Genomic DNA, 22734 nt, shown 5'->3' with positions numbered 1-22734 from the left:
GCAAATTATTGCACATATTTTGTTATTGGCTGAAATGCAAAGTCCTGTATTTGATCTCTTTGTATCTTTTTTTTTTTTTTTTTGAGATGGAGTTTCACTCTTGTTGCCCAGGCTGCAGTGCAATGGCACAATCTCCACTCACCACAACCTCCACCTCTCGCATTCAGGTGATTCTCCTGCATCAGTCTCCTGAGTAGCTGAGATTACAGGCATGTGCCACCATGCCCAGCTAATTTTGTATTTTTAGTAGAGACAGGGTTTCTTCATGTTGGTCAGGCTGGTCTTGAACTCCCAACCTCAGGTGATCTGCCTGCCTCGGCCTCCCAAAGTGCTGGGATTACCACCACTTTGTAATTACCAGGTGTGAGCCATCACACCTGGCCTGATCTCTTTGTATCTTTCTCTTTGTTGATACTATCAATTCATATGAAAATAAGCCATCCATTTATTCATTAGGAAAATGAAGGAAACTGTGTTGTGAATATAAAAATATCAGATTTGGGTAGGACTGCATAACTTACAATTTTATTTATTTATTTATTTTTTTTTATTTTTTTTAATTTCAACCAGGAAATGAGGTGTCTGGCTCCAGGCCAAGATCCTATGTGTGACCTTTCATGTCAAACCACAGGAGGTTTCAAAGTAGTTATCTGGCAGGCTCATGGGGGAAGCTGCCCTCCCCACATCAGCTAGTGCACTGCCATCCCTGAAGGGAAGTGCAGTCAAGGACTCAGATCCTGACCCCCACTCCCCTCAACTCTACAGCTGACCCTGTCTTGTGTATCTGCATTTCTACCTTAAGTGCCTCCATTCCGAGGCCACCTAATTGGGCTGCCCCTAGCTTTGGGTGCATCTGCTGAGAACACCTTACTGGGGGAGTCTTGAAGAAAACTTTCTAAACTTTGAATAGGTATTTTGTATTTTTTTCACTACTGGTCCTTTCCTCTTCCTCTCTGGGTCCATAAGATAGGAGGAGCCTTTGGTTCAGAGCTCCTTTGGCAGTGAGACCACCCGGCCATGTGCAACACTGTGGGAGCTGGCACCTTCATCCTGGCCTGCACTGCAACAATGAATAAAGGATTGCTGGTTACTTTCAGTTTGGTGCTTCCTAATTGACCCCTTCGATGTAGGGGAGCTTGGCTCTCACTCTCTCTCTCTCCTTTTTTTTTTTTGAGGGTTAAAAACCCCAAACTTTTATTGAAGATTTTTTATTTGTTTCTTCCAAACAAACAAACATGGGACACATGTGCAGAATGTGCAGGTTTGTTACATAAGCATACGTGTGCCATGATATTTTGCTGCACCTATTAACCCTTCCTCTAAGTTCCTTGCCTCACCCCCCACCCCTCAATAGGCCTTGGTGTGTTGTTCCCCTCTCTGTGTCCATGAGTTCTCAATGTTCAACTCACACTTATGAGTGAGAACATGGGGTGTTTGGTTTTCTGTTCCTGAGTTAGTTTGCTGAGGCTGATGAGTTCCAGCTCCATCTATGTCCCTGCAAAGGACATGATCTCATTCCTTTTTATGGCTGCATAGCATTCTATGGTGTATATTTACCACATTTTCTTTATCTAGTCTATCATCGATGGGCATTTTGCTTGTTTCCATGTCTTTGCTATTGTAAATAGTGCTGCAATAAACATACGTGTGCATGTGTCTTTATAGTGGAATGACTTATATTACTTTGGGTATATACCCAGTAATGGGATTGCTGGGTCAAGTGGTATTTCTGATTCTAGATCATTGAGGAATCACCACACTGTCTTCTACAATGGTTGAACTAATTTACATTACCACCAAGAGGGTAAAAGCGTTCCTATTCCTCCACACCCTCACCAGCATCTATTGTTTCCTGACTTTTTGATAATCACCATTCTGACTGGTGTGAGATGGTGACTCACTGTGGTTTTGATTTGCTGATCGGTGATGTTGAACTTTTTTTATGTGTTTGTTGGCTGCATAAATGTCTTCTTTTGAGAAGTGTTTGTTCATATCCTTTGCCCACTTTTTGATGGGGTTGTTTTTTTCTTGTAAATATGTTTAAGTTCCTTGTAAATTCTGGATATTAGACCCTTGTCAGATGGGTAGATTGCAAAAATTTTCTCCCATTCTGTAGGTTGCCTGTTCACTCTAATGCTAGTTTCTTTTGCTGTACATTAGCTCTTTAGTTTAATTAGATCCCATTTGTCAATTTTGGCTTTTGTTGCAATTGCTTTTGGTGTTTTTGTCATGAAGTATTTTCCCATTCCTATGTCTTGAATGGTATTGCCTAGGCTTTCTTCTAGGGTTTATATGGTTTTGAATTTTACATCTAAGTAGTCTTCAGACCATCTTGAGTTAATTTTTGTATAAGATGTAAGGCATGGGTCCAGTTTCAGTTTTCTACATATGGCTAGCCTGTTTTCCAAGCATCATTTATTGAATAGGAGGAGATCCTTTCCCCATTGCTTGTTTTTGTCAAGTTTTTCGAAGATCAGATGGTTGTAGATTTGTGTTATTATTTCTGAGGTCCCTGTTCTGCTCCATTGGCCTACATGTCTGTTTTGGTACCAGGACTATGATGCTTTGGTTTCTGTAGCCTTGTAGTATAGTTTGAAGTCAGGTAGCGTGATGCCTCCAGCTTTGTTCTTTTTGCTGAGGATTGTCTTGACTATACGAGGCATTTGATTCCATATGAAATTTAAAATAGTTTTTTTTCTAATTCTGTGAAGAATGTCAATTGTGGTTTGATGGGAATAGCATTGAATCTATAGAATACTTTCGGTAGTACAGCCATTTTCACGATATTGATTCCTCCTATCCATGAGGATGGAATGTTTTTCATTTGTTTGTGTCCTCTTTTATTTCCTTGAGCAGTGGTTTGTAGTTCTCCTTGAAGAGGTCCTTCACATCCCTTGTTAGCTGTATTCCTAGGTATTTTATTCTCTTTGTAGCCATTGTGAATGGGAGTTCACTCATGATTTGGCTCTCTGCTTGCCTATTGTTGGTGTATAGGAATGCTTGTGATTTTTGCACATTAGTTTTGTATCCTGAGACTTTGTTGAAGTTGCTTATCAGTTCAAGGAGTTTTTGAGTTTTTGGGCTGTGATGATGGGGTTTTCTAAATATAAAATCACGTTGTCTGCAAACAGAGACAACATGACTTCCTCCCTTCGTATTTGAATATGATTTATTTCTTTCTCTTGTCTGATCGCCCTGGCCAGAACTTCCAATACTATGTTGAATAGGAGTGGTGAGAGAGGGCATCCTTGTCTTGTGCTGGTGTTCAAAGGGAATGCTTCCAGCTTTTTCCCATTCAATAGGATATTGGCTGTAGGTTTGTCATAAATAACTCCTATTAATTTGAGATATATTCCATCAATACCTAGTTTATTGAGAGTTTTTACCATGAAGTGATGTTGAATTTTATGAAAGGTCTTTTCTGCATCTATTGAGATAATCATGCGGTTTTTGTCTTTGGTTCTGTTTATGTGATGGATTACATTTATTGATTTGCATATGTTGAACCAGCCTTGCATCCCAGGGATGAAGCCAACTTGATGGTGGTGGATAAGTTTTTTGATGTGCTGCTGGATTCAGTTTGCCAGTGTTTTATTGAGGATTTTTGCATTGATGTTCATCAGGGATATTTGCCTGAAGTTTTCTTTTTTTGTTGTGTCTCTTCCCTGTTTTGGTATCAGCATGATGCTGACTTCATAAAATGATTTAGGGAGGAGGCCCTCCTCTTCAATAGTTTGGAATAGCTCCTTTTTGTATTTCTGGTAGAATTCAGCTATGAATCCATCTGGTCCTGGGGTTTTTTTGGTTGGTAGGCTATTAATTACTGCTTCAATTTCAGGGCTTGTTATTGGTCTATTCAGGGATTCAACTTCCTCTTGGTTTAGTCTTGGTAGGGTGTATGCGTCCAGGAATTTGTCATTTCTTCTAGATTGTCTAATTTATTTGTGTAGAGGTGTTTATAATATTATCTGATGGTAGTTTTTATTTCTTTGGGGTCAGTGGTAAAATCTTTTTATCATTTTTTATTGTGTCTGTTTGATTCTTCTCTCTCTTCTTTATTAGTCTAGCTAGTGGTTTATCTATTTTGTTAGTTTTTTCAAAAAGCCAGCTCCTGGATTCGTTGATTTTTTGGAGGGTTTTTTGTGTCTCTATCTCCTTCAATTCTTCTCTGATCTTAGTTATTTATTGTCATCTGCTAGCTTTTGGTTTTGTTTGCTCTTGCCTCACTAGCTCTTTTAATTGTGACGTCTAGGTGTCAATTTGAGATCTTTCTAGCTTTCTGATGTGGGCATTTAGTGCTATAAATTTCCCTATTAACACTGCTTTAGCTGTCACCCAGAGATTCTGGTATATTGTCTCTTTGTTCTCGTTCATTTCAAAGAACTTCTTGATTTCTGTCTTAATTTCATTATTTACACAGGAGTCATTCAGGAGCAGGTTGTTCAGTTTCCATGTAATTGTGTGGTTTTGAGTGAGTTTCTTATTCCTGAGTTCTAATTTGATTACACTGTGGTCTGAAATACTGTTATGATTTCAGTTTCTTTACTTTTGCTGAGGAGTGTTTTACTTCCAATTATATGGTCAATTTTAGAATAAGTGCCATGTGGTACTGAGAAGAATGTATATTCTGTTGTTTTGGGATAGAGAGTTCTGCAGACGTCTACTAGATCCATTTGATCCAGAGTGGAGTTCAAGTCCTGAATGTCTTTGTTAATTTTCTGTCTCTTTGATCTGTCTAATAATGACAGTGGGGTGTTAAAATCTCCCAGTACCATAGTATGGGAGTCTAAGTCTCTTTGTAGGTCCCTAAGAACTTGTTTTGTGAATCTGGGTGCTTCTTTATTGGATGCATGTATATTTAGAATAGTTAGCTCTTCTTGTTGAATTGTTCCCTTTACCATTATATAATGCCCTTCCTCGTCTTTTTTGATCTTTATTGATTTAAAGTCTGTTTTGTCAGAGACTATGATGGCAACTCCCGCTTTCTTGCTTTCCATTTGCTTGGCAAATTTTCCTCCATCTCTTTATTTTGAGCCTATGTGTGTCTGCACACAGGATAGGTCTCTTGAATACAACACACCGCTTTGTCTTAACTCGTTATCTAATTTGCCAGTCTGTGTCTTTTACATTTAAGGTTAGTATTGTTATGTGTGAATTTGATCCTGTCATCATGATGCTATTTAGTTATTTTTTACATGAGTTGATGCACTTTCTTCATAGTGTCATTGATCTTCATATTTTGGTGTGTTTTTGCAGTGGCTAGTACCTATTTTTCCTTTCCATATTTAGTGCTTTCAGGAGCTCTTGAAGAGCAGCCTTGGCGGTAATGAAATCCCTCAGCATTTGCTTGTCTGTAAAGGATTTTATTTCTCCTTTGCTTATGAAGCTTAATTTGGCTGGATATGAAATTCTGAGTTGAAAATTCTTTTCACTCTCTCTTGACTGAGGGCATATGTGAACTTACTCACTCCTTACCCTCTGAGAAATAACCCTTCTGTTCACAATACCATTTGGCAGAGTTGTGTCTTTCTTATTCATTTAAAAAAACAAAATCACACAGTGGTAACACAATGCTCAAAAACTGCAGTGAGGTCTAGATTCTAATGCTTGGGCAGGAGGGACATGAACAGTGAGAGTCCAGTTGGATGCTCCTGCATTTGCACTTTCAGCTGTACTGCTGTGAGGAGACCTCAGCTGTTGTGCATGAGCTGAGCTTTACATACCCTAGATGTTACTGGGATCTCCTTATCTCTCAGAAGTTTAGAATACTTGGCTCAAAATGAATATTAGTCCTAAGTACTCCCCAAGACTTCAGCAAATTCCTTGCACTACATGTCACCACAGAGTTCTCTGTCCTGAGTTTGCAGATACAAATATGCTCTAGCCATGCATTGCTTAACAACAGGGATACCTTCTGACAATGGCATCATCAGGTGATTTTCACCGTGTAGGCAACATGAAGTGTACTTACACAAAACTAGATGGTGTTGCCAACTATACATCTAGGCTATATGGTATAAGCTATTCCTTCTAGGCTACAAGCGTGTGCAGCAAGTTACTGTACTGAATACTGTGGGCAGATGGAGCACAATGGTAAGTATTTGTGTATCAAAACTTATCTAAACATAGAAAAGTAAAATGTAGCAGTATAATATCATGGAACCACCATTGTATATGTGGTTTGTCATTAACCAAAATGTCCTTATGCAATGCATGACTATGTTTCAAATTCCTATGTGGATTCCATTTATATTTTTTGAAAGTTAAGTATTATTAATTTCCCTTCTAAATTAATTTGCCTCCTGAATAAAGCATAGCTGAGGTATTCTAGATTGGTCAGATCTCTGATTCCTCATCATTTTCCACAAGTAAACTGGTGAAAATGGCAATTTTACTGAAGATATGGAAAGTTAAGGGAGGGATTCCATAGGCATCTTCTGCCACCTTCAACTGTTCCATGCCCTGCTCCCTTCCCAAAGCCCAAATTCCTCTTCTGCCACATTCTCTCTTGGGCTTGGCCCCCAGAAGGGCATCCCACGCCCTGACTTCAGCTGTTCTCAGTCCCTCTGCAGTTATAAAATGAATAAGTTCTGGAGACCTAATGTATAGCATGGTGACTACCGTTAATAATATTGTTCATTTGAAATTTGCTAAGAGAGTAGATCTTAAGTGTTCTCATCACACACACACACTAATGGTAACTATGCGAGGGAATGGCTTTGTTTGTTTGTTTGTTTGTTTGTTTTTTGAGACAGAGTCTCGCTCTGTCACCCAGGCTGGAGTGCAGTGGTATGATCTCGGCCAACTGCAACATCTGCCTCCTGAGTTCAAGCAATTCTCCTGCCTCAGCCTCCTGAGTAGCTGGGATTGCAGGTGCACACCACCAGGTATGGCTAGTTTTTTAATATTTTTCGTAGAGATAGGGTTTCACCATGTTGGCCAGGGTGGTCTCAAACTGTTGACCTCAGGTGATCCACCCACTTTGGCCTCCCAAAGTGCTGGGATTACAGTTCTGAGCCACTGCACCCGGCCTGGATGTGTTAATAGCTTGAGTGTGTCAGTCGTTTCATAGTGTGTACATATATCAAAACATCACATTATAACCTTGAATATATACAATTTTTGTTTGTCAGTGTTACCTCAATAAGGCTGAAACAGTCAGTCATTGAGTCTGGTTTTCCCAATATGATCTTTGTTGTGCTAAAGAAGAAAAATCTAAAACTTTTCCCTTGAACTACTTTTCCAAAGCTAAACAGTAAGAGTAGTTGGCTCCATTTAGTAATTTCCACTCTTTCTCGTCTCTAACGCACATCTATTTCTTTAAAAGTCCTTATATTAGCCAGGGCATTCCAGAGGGACAGACCCAATACGATCGAGATATATATATATATACATATATGTATATATATATATATACATATATATATATATATATACATATATGTGTATATATATATATATATATATACACACACACAAAAAAAAGAGAGTTTATTAGGGAGAATTGGCTCACAGGATTATAAGGCAAAGTCACACAATAGGTTGTCTGCAAGCTGGTGAAGAAGAGAAGCCTGGAATGGCTCAGTACACATCCAAAAGCCTCAAAGAAAGGGGGCTGGGGCCGGGCGCGGTGGCTAACACCTGTAATCCCAGCACTTTGGGAGGCCGAGGTGGGTGGATCACGAGGTCAGGAGATTGAGACCATCCTGGCTAACATGGCGAAACCCTGCCTCTACTAAAAATACAAAAAAATTAGCTGGGCGTGGTGGCGAGTGCCTGTAGTCCCAGCTACTTGAGGGGCTGAAGCAGGAGAATGGCGTGAACCCCAGAGGCTGAGCTTGCAGGGAGCCGAGATGGCGCCACTGCACTCCAGCCTGGGCAACAGAGCTAGACTCTGTCTCAAACAAAAACAAAAACAAAAACAAAAACAAACAAACAAAGAAAAAAAAAGGGGCCAACAGTGCCGCCCTCAGTCTGAGGCCAAAGGCCTGGGAGCCCCACCAACCCCCACAAGGGGCCGCTGGTGCAAGCAGACCCAGCAAGCTGCTTCTCTGCCTTTTTCTGCCTGCTTTGTTTTAGCCGCACTGAGAGCCGATTTGATGGAGTCCACTGAGTTGATTTCTCTGGTTAGATATCATTAATCTTCCTTCTAACCTAATTTGCCTATTGGAGAAACATTTCCATAAAACAATTTTCTTTTCTTCTAATATTTCATCTTTCAAATATTTTAAAAGCAAACTAACACAGGAACAGAAAACCAAACACCGCATGTTCTCACTCATAAGTGGGAGTTGAACAATGAGAGCACATGGACACCGGGAGGGGAACATCACACACCTGCGCATGTCAGGGGGCGGGAGGGGGGGCCATGAGGGGCGTGAGGGGGCGGCAAGGGGAGGGAGAGCATTAGGACAAATACCTAATGCATGCTGGGCTTAAAACCTAGATGACAGGTTGATAGGTGCAGCAAACCACCATGGCACATGCATACCTATATAACAAACCTGCACGTTGAGCACATGTATTCCAGAACTTAAAGGAAAATTTATTTTAAAAAGTTACAAATGCCTTTTCTTTAGAATCACCATTTCTTTTCCACAGCATTCTTTGCCGAGGTCATTTCAGCGGACATGCCCACAAAGGCACACCCCACTCTCATATTCTGCGTAGTTGCGGTTATCAGGCCCATTTCCATCAATAGAGTCTACAGCCGGAAGAAAACTACAGGGGCAAGGAGAAAAGATCTAATCCTTTTTTTTTTTTTCCTTCTCTCCTCTGTCTCTGCTGTGAGCAACAGTGAGAAAGGCCTGAATGCTAATTCAGAAGTCTTCATCCTGCTGTAGATCCATCACTTGCAGTCTATCGGCAGGTTGTCGAAATACTAGACATGATGTTCTCATAAGGCAGGGCCTCCGATGACAGCCCTTCCAGTCAACACTCATGCCAGTATTTAGAAACTGAGCTTATCAGGGTTTATAAACGTTGAATACATGCAATTTTCCCTTACTAAGTTTTTCAGGATATAAGAATTGAGTAACGGTGTTCAAAAGTAAGCATTCACATGCATGATAATGCTGGCATTATCACAACAGGGTCCCAAAGTACAGGGCCGACTATTCAGTACACTGGCTGAATCAAAGTTACAGCACCACGGGTATCATCATTATTTTAGTCTGAAGCTGAACCAGGTTGAGGGTTAATCCAAGCAAAAATTCTCCTTTGTCTAAAACTTCTTGCTACTTCAAGTATAAATTGTTTCTGCCTGAATTATTCAGATAAATGCCTCCTTGGTCCATTTTCTTTTGCTAGCATAGTCCTAGTTTATAATAGAAGCAAATACCAGCTCACAAGGAAAAAAAATGGAAATGAACTAAGAATAAAGAAGAAACCATGAAAAGAAAAAGAAATACTCTATACCATCAGTATGATGAAATGATTTTTGCTTTCATTAAAGTTTAAAGTTCTTATGCCTCACCATAGAGGGATATTTAAAGCAGTTGTAAAGCTCAAGTGTTCATAATTTGACTTTTTATTCTGGTGAGAACATCTGCTTCCTTTTCTAACAGTCATACTTCTCTTTCTTTTCCTTTAAAGATGTTTTTCAAACTCCAAACACCCTGGTCTCTTAATGCATTCTAGTCAGATCCAGTACATTCTTTGCAAAATGACGTGGGAATCTTGAACAAAGTTTCCTGTCAGTTTAATGATTCAGTTGTTGATTTGCTGATATGTTTTAAAGCCATTTATTCTTACACAGCTGCATGTACTACATTGCTCTGTGCATGTATTTGTGAATATATGTATACATTTTCAGTGTAAATATACTCATACACATAAAACTAAGGGATCTATTTCATTTTGGAACATAGTTTGATCGAAGAGAAGCTTTTTATTCTTTGTTTTTAGACTGCCAGTGAAGGGTAGTTATGAAAAATATGTCATATGCTGCTTTAAATGTCTCGGTTAAATGCTAGGCTATTGGATTCATCATCATCAGCTAATGTTTCTGCTACTGGGCAGTGCGTTTTAGTATGACATTTTTTGTGGAACCTCACTGTTCCCATCCTCTGAGTTGACTGTGTGGTCACAGCCTTGCTGAGAAAAGAGCAGTCATGGATTAGTGGAGGCTTTTGGTTCCTCTTGCATAAGTCTTTTGAGCTATGACAGACATTGGTCAATCAATTCTCAGTTCTCTCCTCCTATCTCCTATTTTCTTTTGCTGGACTTTCTGGTGTGTCTTTTTTTGGTTTCATTCTTGGTACATTTATCAGTAAAAATAATAATTACAGTGAATATCATGTATTGATTATACACTGTGCTAGGCACTATGTTGAGGGCTTTATACATGATCTCATTCAATCCTTAAAACAGTCTTATGAAGAAGTTACTACCATTTTCAATTCGTAAAGAAGAAATTGAGACATGAGAAGACTAATGAAATTGCCTGATATGACATGATGTAGCAGTGAAATGTCAGAATTCTAACCCAGATGTGTATGACTCTAAAGATCATGTTTTTAATCATTCGGGTGTTCTGACTGCTTCTTGAATACAAAAAATAGAGACCCTATGGTTACTCTCTCTTTACCTTTTTTTTTTCCTGGAAACAAAGCAAAACAAAATACTTTAATTTTTTTTTTTTTTTTTTTTTTTAAGACGGAGTCTCGCTCTGTTGCCCAGGCTGGAGTGCAGTGGCGCGATCTCGGCTCACTGCAAGCTCCACTTCCCTAGTTCACGCCATTCTCCTGCCTCAGCCTCCCGAGTAGCTGGGACTACAGGCACCCGCCACCACGCCCAGCTAATTTTTTTGTATTTTTAGTAGAAACGGGGTTTCACTGTGTTAGTCAGGATGGTCTCGATCTCCTGACCTTGTGATCCACCCACCTCGGCCTCCCAAAGTGCTGGGATTACAGGCGTGAGCCACTGCGCCTGGCCAATACTTTAATTTTTAAGACAACCGCAAACACCTCAAACAATGGATTATTGTTACAACACTTGTTAGCTTTTCACAATCTAGTTATTGCAAAGGCATATGGATAAATGTTAATGGACAAAGTAAAAAATGAGGCACCTTAATTAATGTAAAATTTAAAATAAAAAGACATTCAATCCACTGACTTCTAAAACAGGCTAAATATACCTCTATATGTTACATTCTAAAATTGTATTGCCAACTGTGGTTTGTGTCTTGGATTCTACAATTAATTTTAAGGAAATGCGTAAACAAAACTGTGTGCAACCTGCAAAGGGAAAATCATTTTCTCAACTTCATTTCATGGAAAAACAATAAAAAAGCTGCTAAAATTTGTTGTAGCCACACATAAATCTACCTATGGAATGAATATGATCACTGTTACTTTTGAGCTGTGAGGAGTATTCTGCCCATTGCACTGCAAATTGTATGTACCATACCTTGTGTTCTAGACAAGCATGATCATGCTTTTCCAAAAATATATGTATTTTTTCATTTCACACAATGAACACATTTCTCTTTTCCAATTTAATCTATGTGGAGCTTAACTTACAGTGCCCAAAGGAGGCATTATGACATGGTACTAAGCCTTTACATTTTTAAAGCGAAATCGCTCTTTTTCTTTAAAAATACTTCTAAAAATATGCAAAAATACAAATGGGACTGCTAAATTATTATGCATATTTTAGAATGAGAAGCATATCTTTTCTTCCTTTAAAGTGCCATATAGAGAATGATATCTTACAATCCGAAGCCACTTTTTAAAAAATCCAATGTGAAAGGACTGTTATGGAATGAAAAGCTTGCACAACTCCTTGGAGCAGTTAAAGGCGGCTACATGCAACATATGCTACATAGAACTCAAGACTTGGCAGCTTTTCTGAAATTTGAGCCCCCCTCCCATGTTTAATGGAAAGTAACATTTACAGGGTGCGTTTACATACACTATAATACAGGAATGATGTCCCTTTGCCAGAAGATAATATTGCACATTTCCTTGCTATTTCTTGGTTCCAACTTGATAATTTCTTAAGGTTGTAAATTATATAGCACTCAGCTAAAATATATTTTTCATAAATAGATAGTCACAAACCCTGCCAAAACACAAAGGGGAAAGTATTTCTCATTTAAAAAAATGACATTTGAATGTCACACAACACAAGAAACAATGCTTAGAGACACGTTATTGTTTCCAGAAGAAAATGGTCAGTAAACCCCTAAGGTGAAGACAAAAGGCTACCCTTCCCCAGGATCAGAGTGCACAAAAAGCAAAATGTCAAACAACAGTACTTCAAAGCAAAATAAAGGTCTGAGGATGAAGCCAGCTCACTTGTAATCCTGTTAAAGAATGAGAGTCACCGTTTAGGTCCAACGCACTGGGAACACTTGCTAGCTCAGAATGCAATATTGGTAGAATTTGCTAAGAATTCAACCAAGGATGCCGAAGGCATTTCGCCAGCTGAGGCTCGTTTTTTCTGGAACCATTTCTAACATCGGGATCAGGAAATCTGTAAACTGTGCAGCATCTTCATGAGGCCAGCCATATTTCTCCACAAGTACATCAAAAGGGCACCAGGGTTTCAGCTTGGTGATGTCGCAGTTCTCCTTTTCTGGTGAAAAACTCCTCGAAATATTTCCCCAACATAGCGTATTTTTTTTCAGAAGAAAACGGTCAGTAAACAGGACTTTCCTCAGCAGTTCAATGATCAATGCTATGTGATCTTCGTCTCTGGAATAGTCTTCCCCAGAATGTGGTTCAAACAAATAATCGCCCGTTGCCGGCTCAAATGCCATACACGCCGTGCTCCAGATGTCCGCAGGGGTGCTGTATCCCGCTCCTATTAAAACCTCTATGGAACGGTACTGACGCATCTGGATATGTTCCCTGAAGTGTTTATGCGCCCAACAAGCATTTCCCAGGTCAGCAATTTCTATTCTAATTTTATCTGCATTCAGTGTATCCAGGGGATTCACCAACAAGTCAGCCTCCCGGGTTTTTGCTTTTGGCAAATCCCCAGTACTGGAGGCTGAAACCGTCCTGCTTCTGTCAGTAAGTGGTGATCCCTCAGAAAGCACAGAACCGCAGGCCACATCTAAGGATCCAGAGAACAACGAGGTGGAAAACTCTGGAAACTGTGACTCGGGAATTTTATGCCATACATTTGGCAATTCACTACTGAATTGTTCATAGGAGCTGTCACATGTGTAATCACTTTCTGCATTTGGCTCATCAAGATTATATTCCTCAGGATTTGGGCGGTCTTCTTCATTATCCTCTTCATTGTCCAGTTGCTGCTCCAGTAAGAATGGGCCATTTTCAAGATGGCCATTGGTTTTAGGTGATTCTATTCACATAGGGTCTATGTTCGCAAGGTCCTGATCTACATCATCTTCTTTTTCAATGTTTTCTTTCTCAGGGTCTTCTTTCTCTTCCTGGTCCTCAGCTTCACTATTGTCCTTTGCGGTCTCTGCCTAGGCCGCCTCCTCTAATCCTGTCGTTTTTAGTTTCACTTCTGCGCAGTATTCGCCATCCGCCAGGGATGACTGCGGCGGCGCAGGCGCAGTTCCCACCTCCCCCCGGCAGGTTGAACAAGTGAAAGCCGCAGCCCGGCTGGTTTCCGCGCCCGCGTCGCTGTCGCCTCCGCGAAGGCCCTATAGCCCCGCTTCCGCCGCGTCGGAATGAGCTCCAGGAAAGTGCTGCCCATTCATGCCCAAAAGCGGAGGCCGAAAAGAGAGAAACACCCTACAAAGCTGGAGCCTCAACAGAAAGCTCCTTTAGTTCCTCCTCTTCCACCGCCACCACCACCACCGCCACCTTTGGCAGACCCCACACCACCAGAGCCAAAGGAGGAGATCCTGGATCAGATGATGAGGAGCAAGAGGACCCTGCGGACTACTGCAAAGGTGGCTATCATCCAGTGAAAATTGGACTTCTTCAATGGCCGGTATCATGTTATTAGAAAGCTTGGATGGGGGCACTTCTCTACTGTCTGGCTGTGCTAGGATATGTAGGGGAAAAGATTTGTTGCAATGAAAGTTGTAAAAAGTGCTCAGCATGATACAGACACAGCCTTGGATGAAATAAAATTGCTCAAATGTGTTTGAGAAAGTGATCCCAGTGACCCAAAGACATGGTGATCCAGCTCATTGACGACTTCAAGATTTCAGGCATGAATGGGATACATGTCTGCCTGGTCTTCGGAGTACTTGGCCACCATCTCCTCAATTGGATCATCAAGTCCAACTATCAAGGCCTCCCAGTACGTTGTGTGAAGAGAATCATTCGACAGTTCCTTCAAGGGTTAGAACATCTACACAGTAAGACCAAGATTACTCATACTGACATAAAGCCGCAAAACATCTTGACGTGTGTGGATGATGCATATGTGAGAAGAACGGCAGCTGAGACCACTGAGAGGGAGAAAGCAGGTATTCCTCCTCCTTCAGGGTCTGCAGTGAGTACGGCTCCACAGCAGAAACCTATAGGAAAAATATCTAAAAACAAAAAGAAAAAACTGAAAAATAAACAGAAGAAGCAGGCTGAGTTATTGGAAAAACGTCTGCAGGAGACAGAAGAATTGGAGCAAGAAGCTGAAAGGAAAATAATAGAAGAAAACATCACCTCAGCTGCACCTTCCAATGAGCAGGACGGCGAATACCCTTTTCTTAACTTGAGATACATGATACAGAGGATCAAAGCATCTAGAGTCTCCGTAGTCACATCCTTGCATGTACACGTGTGGTTACATACCAACATATGTATGCATACACATGCACACACATATATGCATACACACACAGACACTTAAAACACTTAAAACTGTGTCTTATCACTCCTGCACTGTGGAAAAATAAACCATTTTTAAGCTCCTTTTAGAGTTTTTGTAAAAAACAAAAACTAGTGCCTTTTTTCCTAATCTGAGCCCTCAAAGCTACACTTACATTATCTAACTTCTCTGTGGAATGTTCTTATCTTTTTCGTTCTCTGTTTTATTTCCTGAGTCTTCATTCTTTCCATTTCTTCAGGTCATTGACTTGTATCCTATCTCTCCTAAAAGCTATAAATCATTCAATGTTATTTTCTTCAATTCCAAAGCAATCTTCAGCGATCTTTAAAAACTCTTGAATCTATTTTATTTAGAACTAAAATTTTTTAAATGATTTTCAGCACCCTTTTCATGAAGGAAGGAAAACTCAAGTATTATAATAAATGTTAAATATTTCCTTTTTTTTGTCCCTGAAAATGTTTTGAATTATTTTTAATTGCACTCTTTATTTTAGTTTTTAAATATATGATATTCTTTTCAAGAAGCCAGTTTCTTTAATCTTTTTAATTTTAAATATAAGTGCACTTTAGTTTTCACTTTGTTTTACCTACAAAGAATCATGATTTTCTATGTGATATTGAAAATGTCATTGTTATGATTCCATTCATTGATTCCATATTTTCTTTTTTTTTTAAATTAGTACTTTCTTTCTAGAACTGACTGCTTTGACACTGCTATCTATGTGAAATATTTCTTCTTCTGTTTAACTATGTTAACATGATGAATTGGATCTGCCATGTAAATGAGAAGCCAAATAATGTTTTTACTGCTTTTAAATACAGAGGGGCAGGTGTCTAGTTTTATTAATATTGTTTTTATAATTGAATTTCTGGTGGCAAATTCACTTTTTGGCAGTCAGTCTCAATAGCCAAACTGAACCTCAGATGAAACAGATTGTTGTAAATAAAATATGGTTAAAGTAGAAACTTAGTTAGGACAAGTACAGCTTTATAAGGCAAGAAAACAATTGGAGACCTAAATGCACCATATGGGTATCAAGAGAGTCAATTTGTTTCACATGTGACACTAAAGAACAAACGAAGAAAGCACCTATGTCAGCTCCTTCATACACATCAAGATGAATCTGCCTTCTTTATGCACTGATTCATTTAAAGTTATTTTAGAATGTGAAGATTAGGCTGCTGATTCAAACCTGTTCATGGTTTAATTCTAAAATTATTCATACTACCAAACATTAATTAAAGCCAAACTACTAATAAAAATAGCACTCTAGTTTATTTGCAAAAAATATGCTAATATCTTAATGTAATCAGAAATTACAAAATAGCATTACAGTTACATTATTTGGAAAGAATGAATATGCCATTTCTTTTACAAGGCAGTTACTAAGTTGACTCCATTCAAACAACGCAGTGAGTTCCCACAATATTCTGAAAATGATGCAGGCTGAAAAACTGAACTTCTTGCGGAATCATGACCAAAAAGAAATGCCCCATTCTGTAATCTTACTGTTGGTTCACCTAGGCAGATGCACTTTTGGGTGGAGTAGAAGAGCAAATAATTTGAGTTAATTGTGAGGCAAGAACTGGCATTCCAGCAGATGCATTGTGAAAATGGAGCTTTGACAAATTCAACAAGATATGGTGGGGTGTGGCCTGGCATGGCTCCCAGGAAGACTAAGGAGAGAGGTACATTCTACATTGTCAGGAGCAGAGTGCAAAGGCTGAGCAAGGAAGAGACAGGGATATTAGCCTTGTTCCAGAAAAGGAGGGAAGATCAAGATGCAAATGGGCAGAAGCCCAAGGTAGCTTTGAGGAGAGTAGCTCAGAACAAGATCTGAAGCAAGTTTCTTTTTTCAGAGGCAGCCCAGAAATGAACCTAACAATTTTTGAAACCCCCGCAAAAGGTCGATGAAGTTGTTCTCCTACCAACTTTGTAGCCAGCTGGTCAAATGTTATGTACAAAGTGGAGAACCAAATCCAGCTTCCACTCCGAGGACTTTTCTACAGTTTACTGTTAGTTACTTTGCATCTCTAAAACGGGTTTGCTTCCTGTCCTTAGAATGGTGTGGGGGTCAGAGGGCAGCAGGTGCTGAAAAGCAATAAGGATGGAAATGAAGATTAATATGGAAAGGGACATCTGAAGGTAGGGGCTGGGAGTGCTTGAAGAAGCTGGTCTGACTTTTTCTCTGATGATGGCATAAATTAAAGATATGGCTTCAAGTACCATCAGTTCTGCTAGAATGCTGGCTTTGAAATGTGAATTTGTCCCAATATGATTGATATATTAGGAAACAACCTGAACATAACAACTAGGGAAGTATTAGGGAACAATTTTCCATAAAATTTCACACAACTTTTCTTCTACTTCACAGTAACTCAGGCTGCAATCCTTCTGTTGTGAATTTCCACAAATAAACTGCAGATCCTTTTCAAAGCAAAATACCCCATTTATTTTAGTATATATGTAGTTCATAACCATCTAATATGTATAAATATGTTGTATCATTTTAATAGACCTCTATTTTTAAATATATTACCGATGGAGTATTTGAGTGTTTTTCCCCTGACCCATTTTTCCCCTAAGTCTTGTGGCTTTTATTGCATTATTTCTTAGGAACACATATGTCTCATTAAAGCAGAACTTATGGGACATCCAGTTTGTCTGCTAATATGATTGGGATGGATTGCAAAGCGTTTGGAAAGGTATTTGTGATTGTGTTCTGGGATTCTGGAAGAAGAACCCTTCTGGTCTATCCTCAATGGCATTAATATAGATTTCTCAGTAGTCACAAAGTAAGGATACTTATCCAGTGCTTTCTGAAGAAATTGATAGAAACCAATGTGCCTGAAGAGCAATATAGACACAGGATGTGACTGTGAAGGAGAGGGACATTGGGAGTGTGGGGGCCTCCCTGATAATGGGTGCTCTTCTGGGGCTAACAGGTGTTCCCTACTTGCTTTTTGCTGCTCCAAGGTGAGCAATATACTTTGCAGTCTTGCCAGAGTTTCAAGATGGACAAATTCTGTGTATGTAGCAGGCAACTGAATAGCTGAGTTCTTCAGGAATTAAAATGCAGGGAGTTTGGAATTGACTTTCTGGCTTTGTGATTGGGAAGGTACTGGATCTGGCAGCATGAGGAAAGAAGAGGACCAGTAAATAAATCTGTTCTTGGCTGACCTGTGTATCTCATTGAGGTTCTGCTGGTCTGTGCTAATGGCCCAAAGGAGGTTTGGCTCCCCCCAGGAAGTGACACCAACACTTGATGAGTTGATGGTGAGGGTGTGATGGATAAAACCTTTTTCTCTCCAGTGATACAGTCAGATTCCACAGAGATGATCCTCAGAGAGCATTCCCTTACAATGCCCACCCCCCACCCTGCCCCACCTGGGGCCCTCACAGTCTTCCTGTGCTTTTTTAAAGGAACTGCCCTCTTTAGTTTAATTACCAGAGTAAATAGGCAACCTACAGAATGGGAGAAAATTTTTGCAATCTACTCATCTGACAAAGGGCTAATATCCAGAATCTACAAAGAACTCAAACAAATTTACAAGAAAAAGCAAACAACCCCATCAAAAATGGGCAAAGGATATGAACAGACACTTCTAAAAAGAAGACGTTTATGCAGCCAACAGACACATGAAAAAATGCTCATCATCACTGGCCATCAGAGGAATGCAAATCAAAACCACAGTGAGATACCATCTCACACCAGTTAGAATGGCAATCATTAAAAAGTCAGGAAACAGTTGCTGGAGAGGATGTGGAGAAATAGGAACACTTTTACACTGCTGTTGGGACTGTAAACTAGTTCAACCATTGTGGAAGACAGTGTGGTGATTCCTCAAGGATCTAAAACTGGAAATACCATTTGACCCAGCAATTCTGTTACTGAGTATATACCCAAAGGATTATAAACATGCTGCTATAAAGACACATGCACATGTATGTTTATTGCTGCACTATTCACAACAGCAAAGACTTGGAACCAACCCAAATGTCCATCAATGATAGACTGGATTGAGAAAATGTGGCACGTATACACCATGGAATACTATGCAGCCACACAAAATGATGAGTTCATGTCCTTTGTAGGGACATGGATGAACCTGGAAACCATCATTCTCAGCAAACTATCGTAAGGATAAAAAACCAAACACCGCATGCTCTCACTCATAGGTGGGAATTGAACAATGAGAACACTTGGACACAGGAAGGAGAACATCACACACTGGGGCCTGTTGTGGGGTGGGGGGAGTGGGGAGGGATAGCATTAGGAGATATACCTAATGTAAATGACGAGTTCTTGGGTGCAGCACACCAACATGGCACATGTATACATATGTAACAAACCTGCACATTGTGCACACGTACCCTAGAACTTAAAGTATAATTTTAAAAAATTAATTTAAAAAAAAAAGGAGCTGCCTTCTGCAGTGCAATAAGTCACAAGACTGGTTCCTTAATACTGGAGTTAATATTAAATTGGTAAATGCAAGACAACTCATACTAGACCTCTGACAACTGCTAAAATATTTTATTGTTGCATATCAGTTTTATTGGAGAGGTGATTTTAAAAACTATGTTTTATGCAGCTCAGAGCATTTTAGAGAAATGTCAAGAGAGAAAAAGGGGGATGAATGAAAGAGAGAGAAAGGGGTTTTGGTCTCCCATCTCATTTTAAGGGAAACAACTTCACTTTTATGTTTTATAATTGAGATTTGTTATGGGTTGAAGTGTGTTCCCCTAGAAATATTGAAGTCCGAACCTCTGGTGCTTTTGAAGAGGGTCTTTGTAGAACATCGAATTAAAGTGAAGTCATTAGGGAGGATTCCAATCCAGTATGTCTAGAGTCCTTAGAAAAAGGAGCAATTTGAGCACAGAGATAGACATACACACATACAGAGTACACCATGGAATCTACAAGACAGAGATAGGGTGATGATTTCACAAACCAAGAAAAGCCAAAGATTGCTGGTAAAACACAGAAACTAGGAGAAAGCCATGAAACAAATTCTGCCTCACAGCCCTCCAGAGGAATTAATCCTCCAACACCTTGATCTCAGATTTCTGGCCTCCAGAACTGTGAGACAATACATTTCTGTTATTTAGGCCACCTAATTTGTAGTACTTTGTTATGGTGGCCCTGGAAAACAAAAACAACAACAACAAACGGATTCTTGGTAAAACTTCATTTGAAAGACAAAGCAAAAAGAGTTCTCAGATTAAAAACATACGAAAAGTATAGAATTAGGGACAGGTGGGTGGGATGGAGAACTGGGGTTGTTTCCAATGTAGAACTCCACTTTTTCAAAGGACACAGATGGACCTCTGTGTCCCCGGATTCTGCCAAGATAAAGTCAAACACGTAGTTTCTGACATGGGTATGAGGTTGATGTCTTCATGGTGGGGCTGGCGCTGCATAGTTTTTGATGAGTCAGGAGAGCAAGAATAACAATATCACCCAACATTCAGATTATGTAACAGCCAAATGGAATGGTGATCAGAAAAGTCTGAGCAACTCTAGTATGTACTCAATGTGGCCATAATAAAAAGATATTTTATAACTTTTCATGATTCTGGCTAGTTATGTGTTTTCAGGAATCCTCATTTGGTGTAAACTATAGTTCACCTGTGCTAATACTGAAATCCTAGAGTCCATGGGAAGGTATTGGTTTTAGATAATGATTTTATTTAACACCTGGTGATCGTTGCACAGATGTGCATCCTTGCTTCTCCTCTTGACAAGGAGGAAAGACAATAGATGGGCAGATGGAGCCCTTCCGTAGATTTCTTTCATTAAATTCTCCATGGGATGACATCTTTGACTGATCATGAATACATGTACCTGGCAGAAGATCAATAGCTCAGGCAGCAGGCTAGAAGACAGGTGGGCTTTGGGCTGAAAAAGTCTAAATATTTCAAAGTCCTGGGATTTCTGTGTTAGGAACAGTACATTTTGTTTTCTTTTGTACTCCAATGTTTTCCTACCTGAGGGAGGCTGCTGGAAGTGATGATAAAAGCACCAGGGCTAGCCTTGGCTTTCAGTGATTTCAAGTGATGCCAGGAAAGTCCCTGAGTTCCCAGAATCACAAGGTTGTGAGGGACTAGGTAATATGCAGAACATATATCCCTGGTGACATTCAAAATTATTTGTGGGTCTGGAAGCTTTTGAGGCATTGATAAAAAATTGAGATTGTCTTTGTTTATTATGTTCATGGTGTTTTCACCCAGCTTGAGGAGTTACTCAGTCATGACACTATGGTTTGTGTGTGTGACTAAGACCAGTTCTTGAATAACGGCCAGTGTCCTTATTGAACTAAAGTGGAACTTTGAGGATCCCCAGATAATGAGGTTTCCAATTCTGTCATGTGTGCCTTGACAACGCTCCACAGTAACTATGGGAGACATTATCACTGATCAAGGCACACAATTTATGCTAAGCCCAGAAGAGGACTGGGAATTCTACAAATATCTAGCTAGGCAGCCACTACCAGTAGATTAGTTGTCAAACATGTTAAGTCTATTTGCCTTGGCTGTCTTAGGCCTTGAGTAAGCATTCAGCATGAGGCCTTCTTCCTGTCCTGAAATGAGGCCAGATGGGTGGCTCAGTCCCAGAAGAGCTTCAATGTCCCCTTAGAGAAAAATTAGTCTGAGTAGAAATATCTAGATTTATTTCTAGGATATATGGTCTGGAGGCTGTCTTATCCTTGGTTATGAGCCATGTGCAAGAACACAAGTTGTCATGAACAACTGCTCCTAGTCACCACTTGCAACCTAAGGTCAAGAAGCTGGCCTTGGACCAATCTGCATCAGATAGAAAAATTCATCTGACAGCATTGCATATGGACAAGTACCACCGACTATCTCCAATGCCTGTTCAAACCTCTCCAGGAACTTGTTTAGCAGGAAGAAGTGGGAGCAAGCTCTCTGCAGTGAATTACACTCTGTCTTCAAGGTCTGTGAGCTGGGCTAGTCTCTTAGAAGGAGACTTAGGCCTAGTCCTTGATCACCTGTTAGTGTAAATTATCTGCAATGTTAAAACAGAAGCGAGGGAGAAAAAAGCAAACTGCCATCTATGGTGGCTGGAATTTTGTATACACAATCTCATTAATCTTTTCAACAGCCCCTTGAGTGAGTGGTATGATTTCATTTTACATGCAAGAAAGGTGATGGCTCGGAGGGATTGTGAACCCTGCCCAATGTCACAAGTAGGAAATGACAGAGGTGAGATTACACTTAGGTCTGCTCAGATGCTGCCCTTATTCCTTACGGCATCTGCTGCTACCATACCATGTGGCCTGTACTTGAAAATAAGCCACATCTTTCCTATCACATATTTTGCCTCTTCCAAATTTTAAATAGCTTCCCACTATTGTTTCAGGTCGCTACTCTACAGTCAGCATTTAAGCAGATTGATCAAGCACTATTACCCACCTATCCAAGCTTAAAGGCTGCCATTAGTAATAATTCTGACATTTCTGAAGTCATTCCTTCTCCTCCCCTCAACATAGAGACACAGTTTGGCTCCACAATTCAAAATGAAAAAGCAAAATGGCAACAAATGTCAAGTGCAACAGTGATTTTTACAGACAAAGCACTAAGAGAGCAAAGCTATTAAAAATTTTGTTCTCCTTTGCCCTTCCATTTACTGGGCTATATCTTCTTTATGCTACTGAAATCAGCAACATTGGAAGCAATATCTATGACCACTACCTAGGACACAGACTATCCTGTACATGAGAATCTAGTAGAGTGAGACCCACAAATAGCTTATTTAGTACTGGGGGTTGGTAGCAAAAAGTGAGTAAATCTTGTAGGATTTACTATAAAGAGTATAGGGAACCATAGCAACATAAGAGCTCATTATCTTTGAAGCAATTTAAGCGCACACACACACGCGTGCACACACACACACACACACACATATATGTATATATTTATTTGGTTTTGGTTAAAATGTTATTTATTTAA

General features: G+C 39.8%; 2 protein-coding genes and 1 pseudogene across 8 annotated transcripts in view; 1 reads left to right on the top strand and 2 right to left on the bottom strand.

Moving 5' to 3' along the window:
* NKAIN3 (sodium/potassium transporting ATPase interacting 3) overlaps nucleotides 1-22734 on the bottom strand; it is a 799758-nt gene that overhangs the window by 122694 nt on the left and 654330 nt on the right. The window lies entirely within an intron of this gene.
* Nucleotides 10737-13624, bottom strand: LOC100435289 (SRSF protein kinase 2-like; annotated as a pseudogene).
* Nucleotides 11502-14851, top strand: LOC134761935 (SRSF protein kinase 2-like). The gene has a single exon (XM_063726659.1). The coding sequence runs from the start codon at nucleotides 14104-14106 to the stop codon at nucleotides 14779-14781; it is 678 nt and encodes a 225-aa protein (XP_063582729.1). The 5' UTR covers nucleotides 11502-14103; the 3' UTR covers nucleotides 14782-14851.

The sequence above is a fragment of the Pongo abelii genome, chromosome 7, assembly GCF_028885655.2.
Source record: "Pongo abelii isolate AG06213 chromosome 7, NHGRI_mPonAbe1-v2.0_pri, whole genome shotgun sequence".
Classification (NCBI taxonomy): Eukaryota; Metazoa; Chordata; class Mammalia; order Primates; family Hominidae; genus Pongo; species Pongo abelii.
The sequence above is the reverse complement of the archived record's forward strand: the minus strand, read 5'-3'. Positions and strand labels throughout refer to the sequence as shown.

Excerpts from the sequence above, each read along its gene's own strand:
- LOC134761935 (XM_063726659.1), top strand. The coding sequence starts at position 14,104 with ATGGTGATCCAGCTCATTGACGACTTCAAGATTTCAGGCATGAATGGG.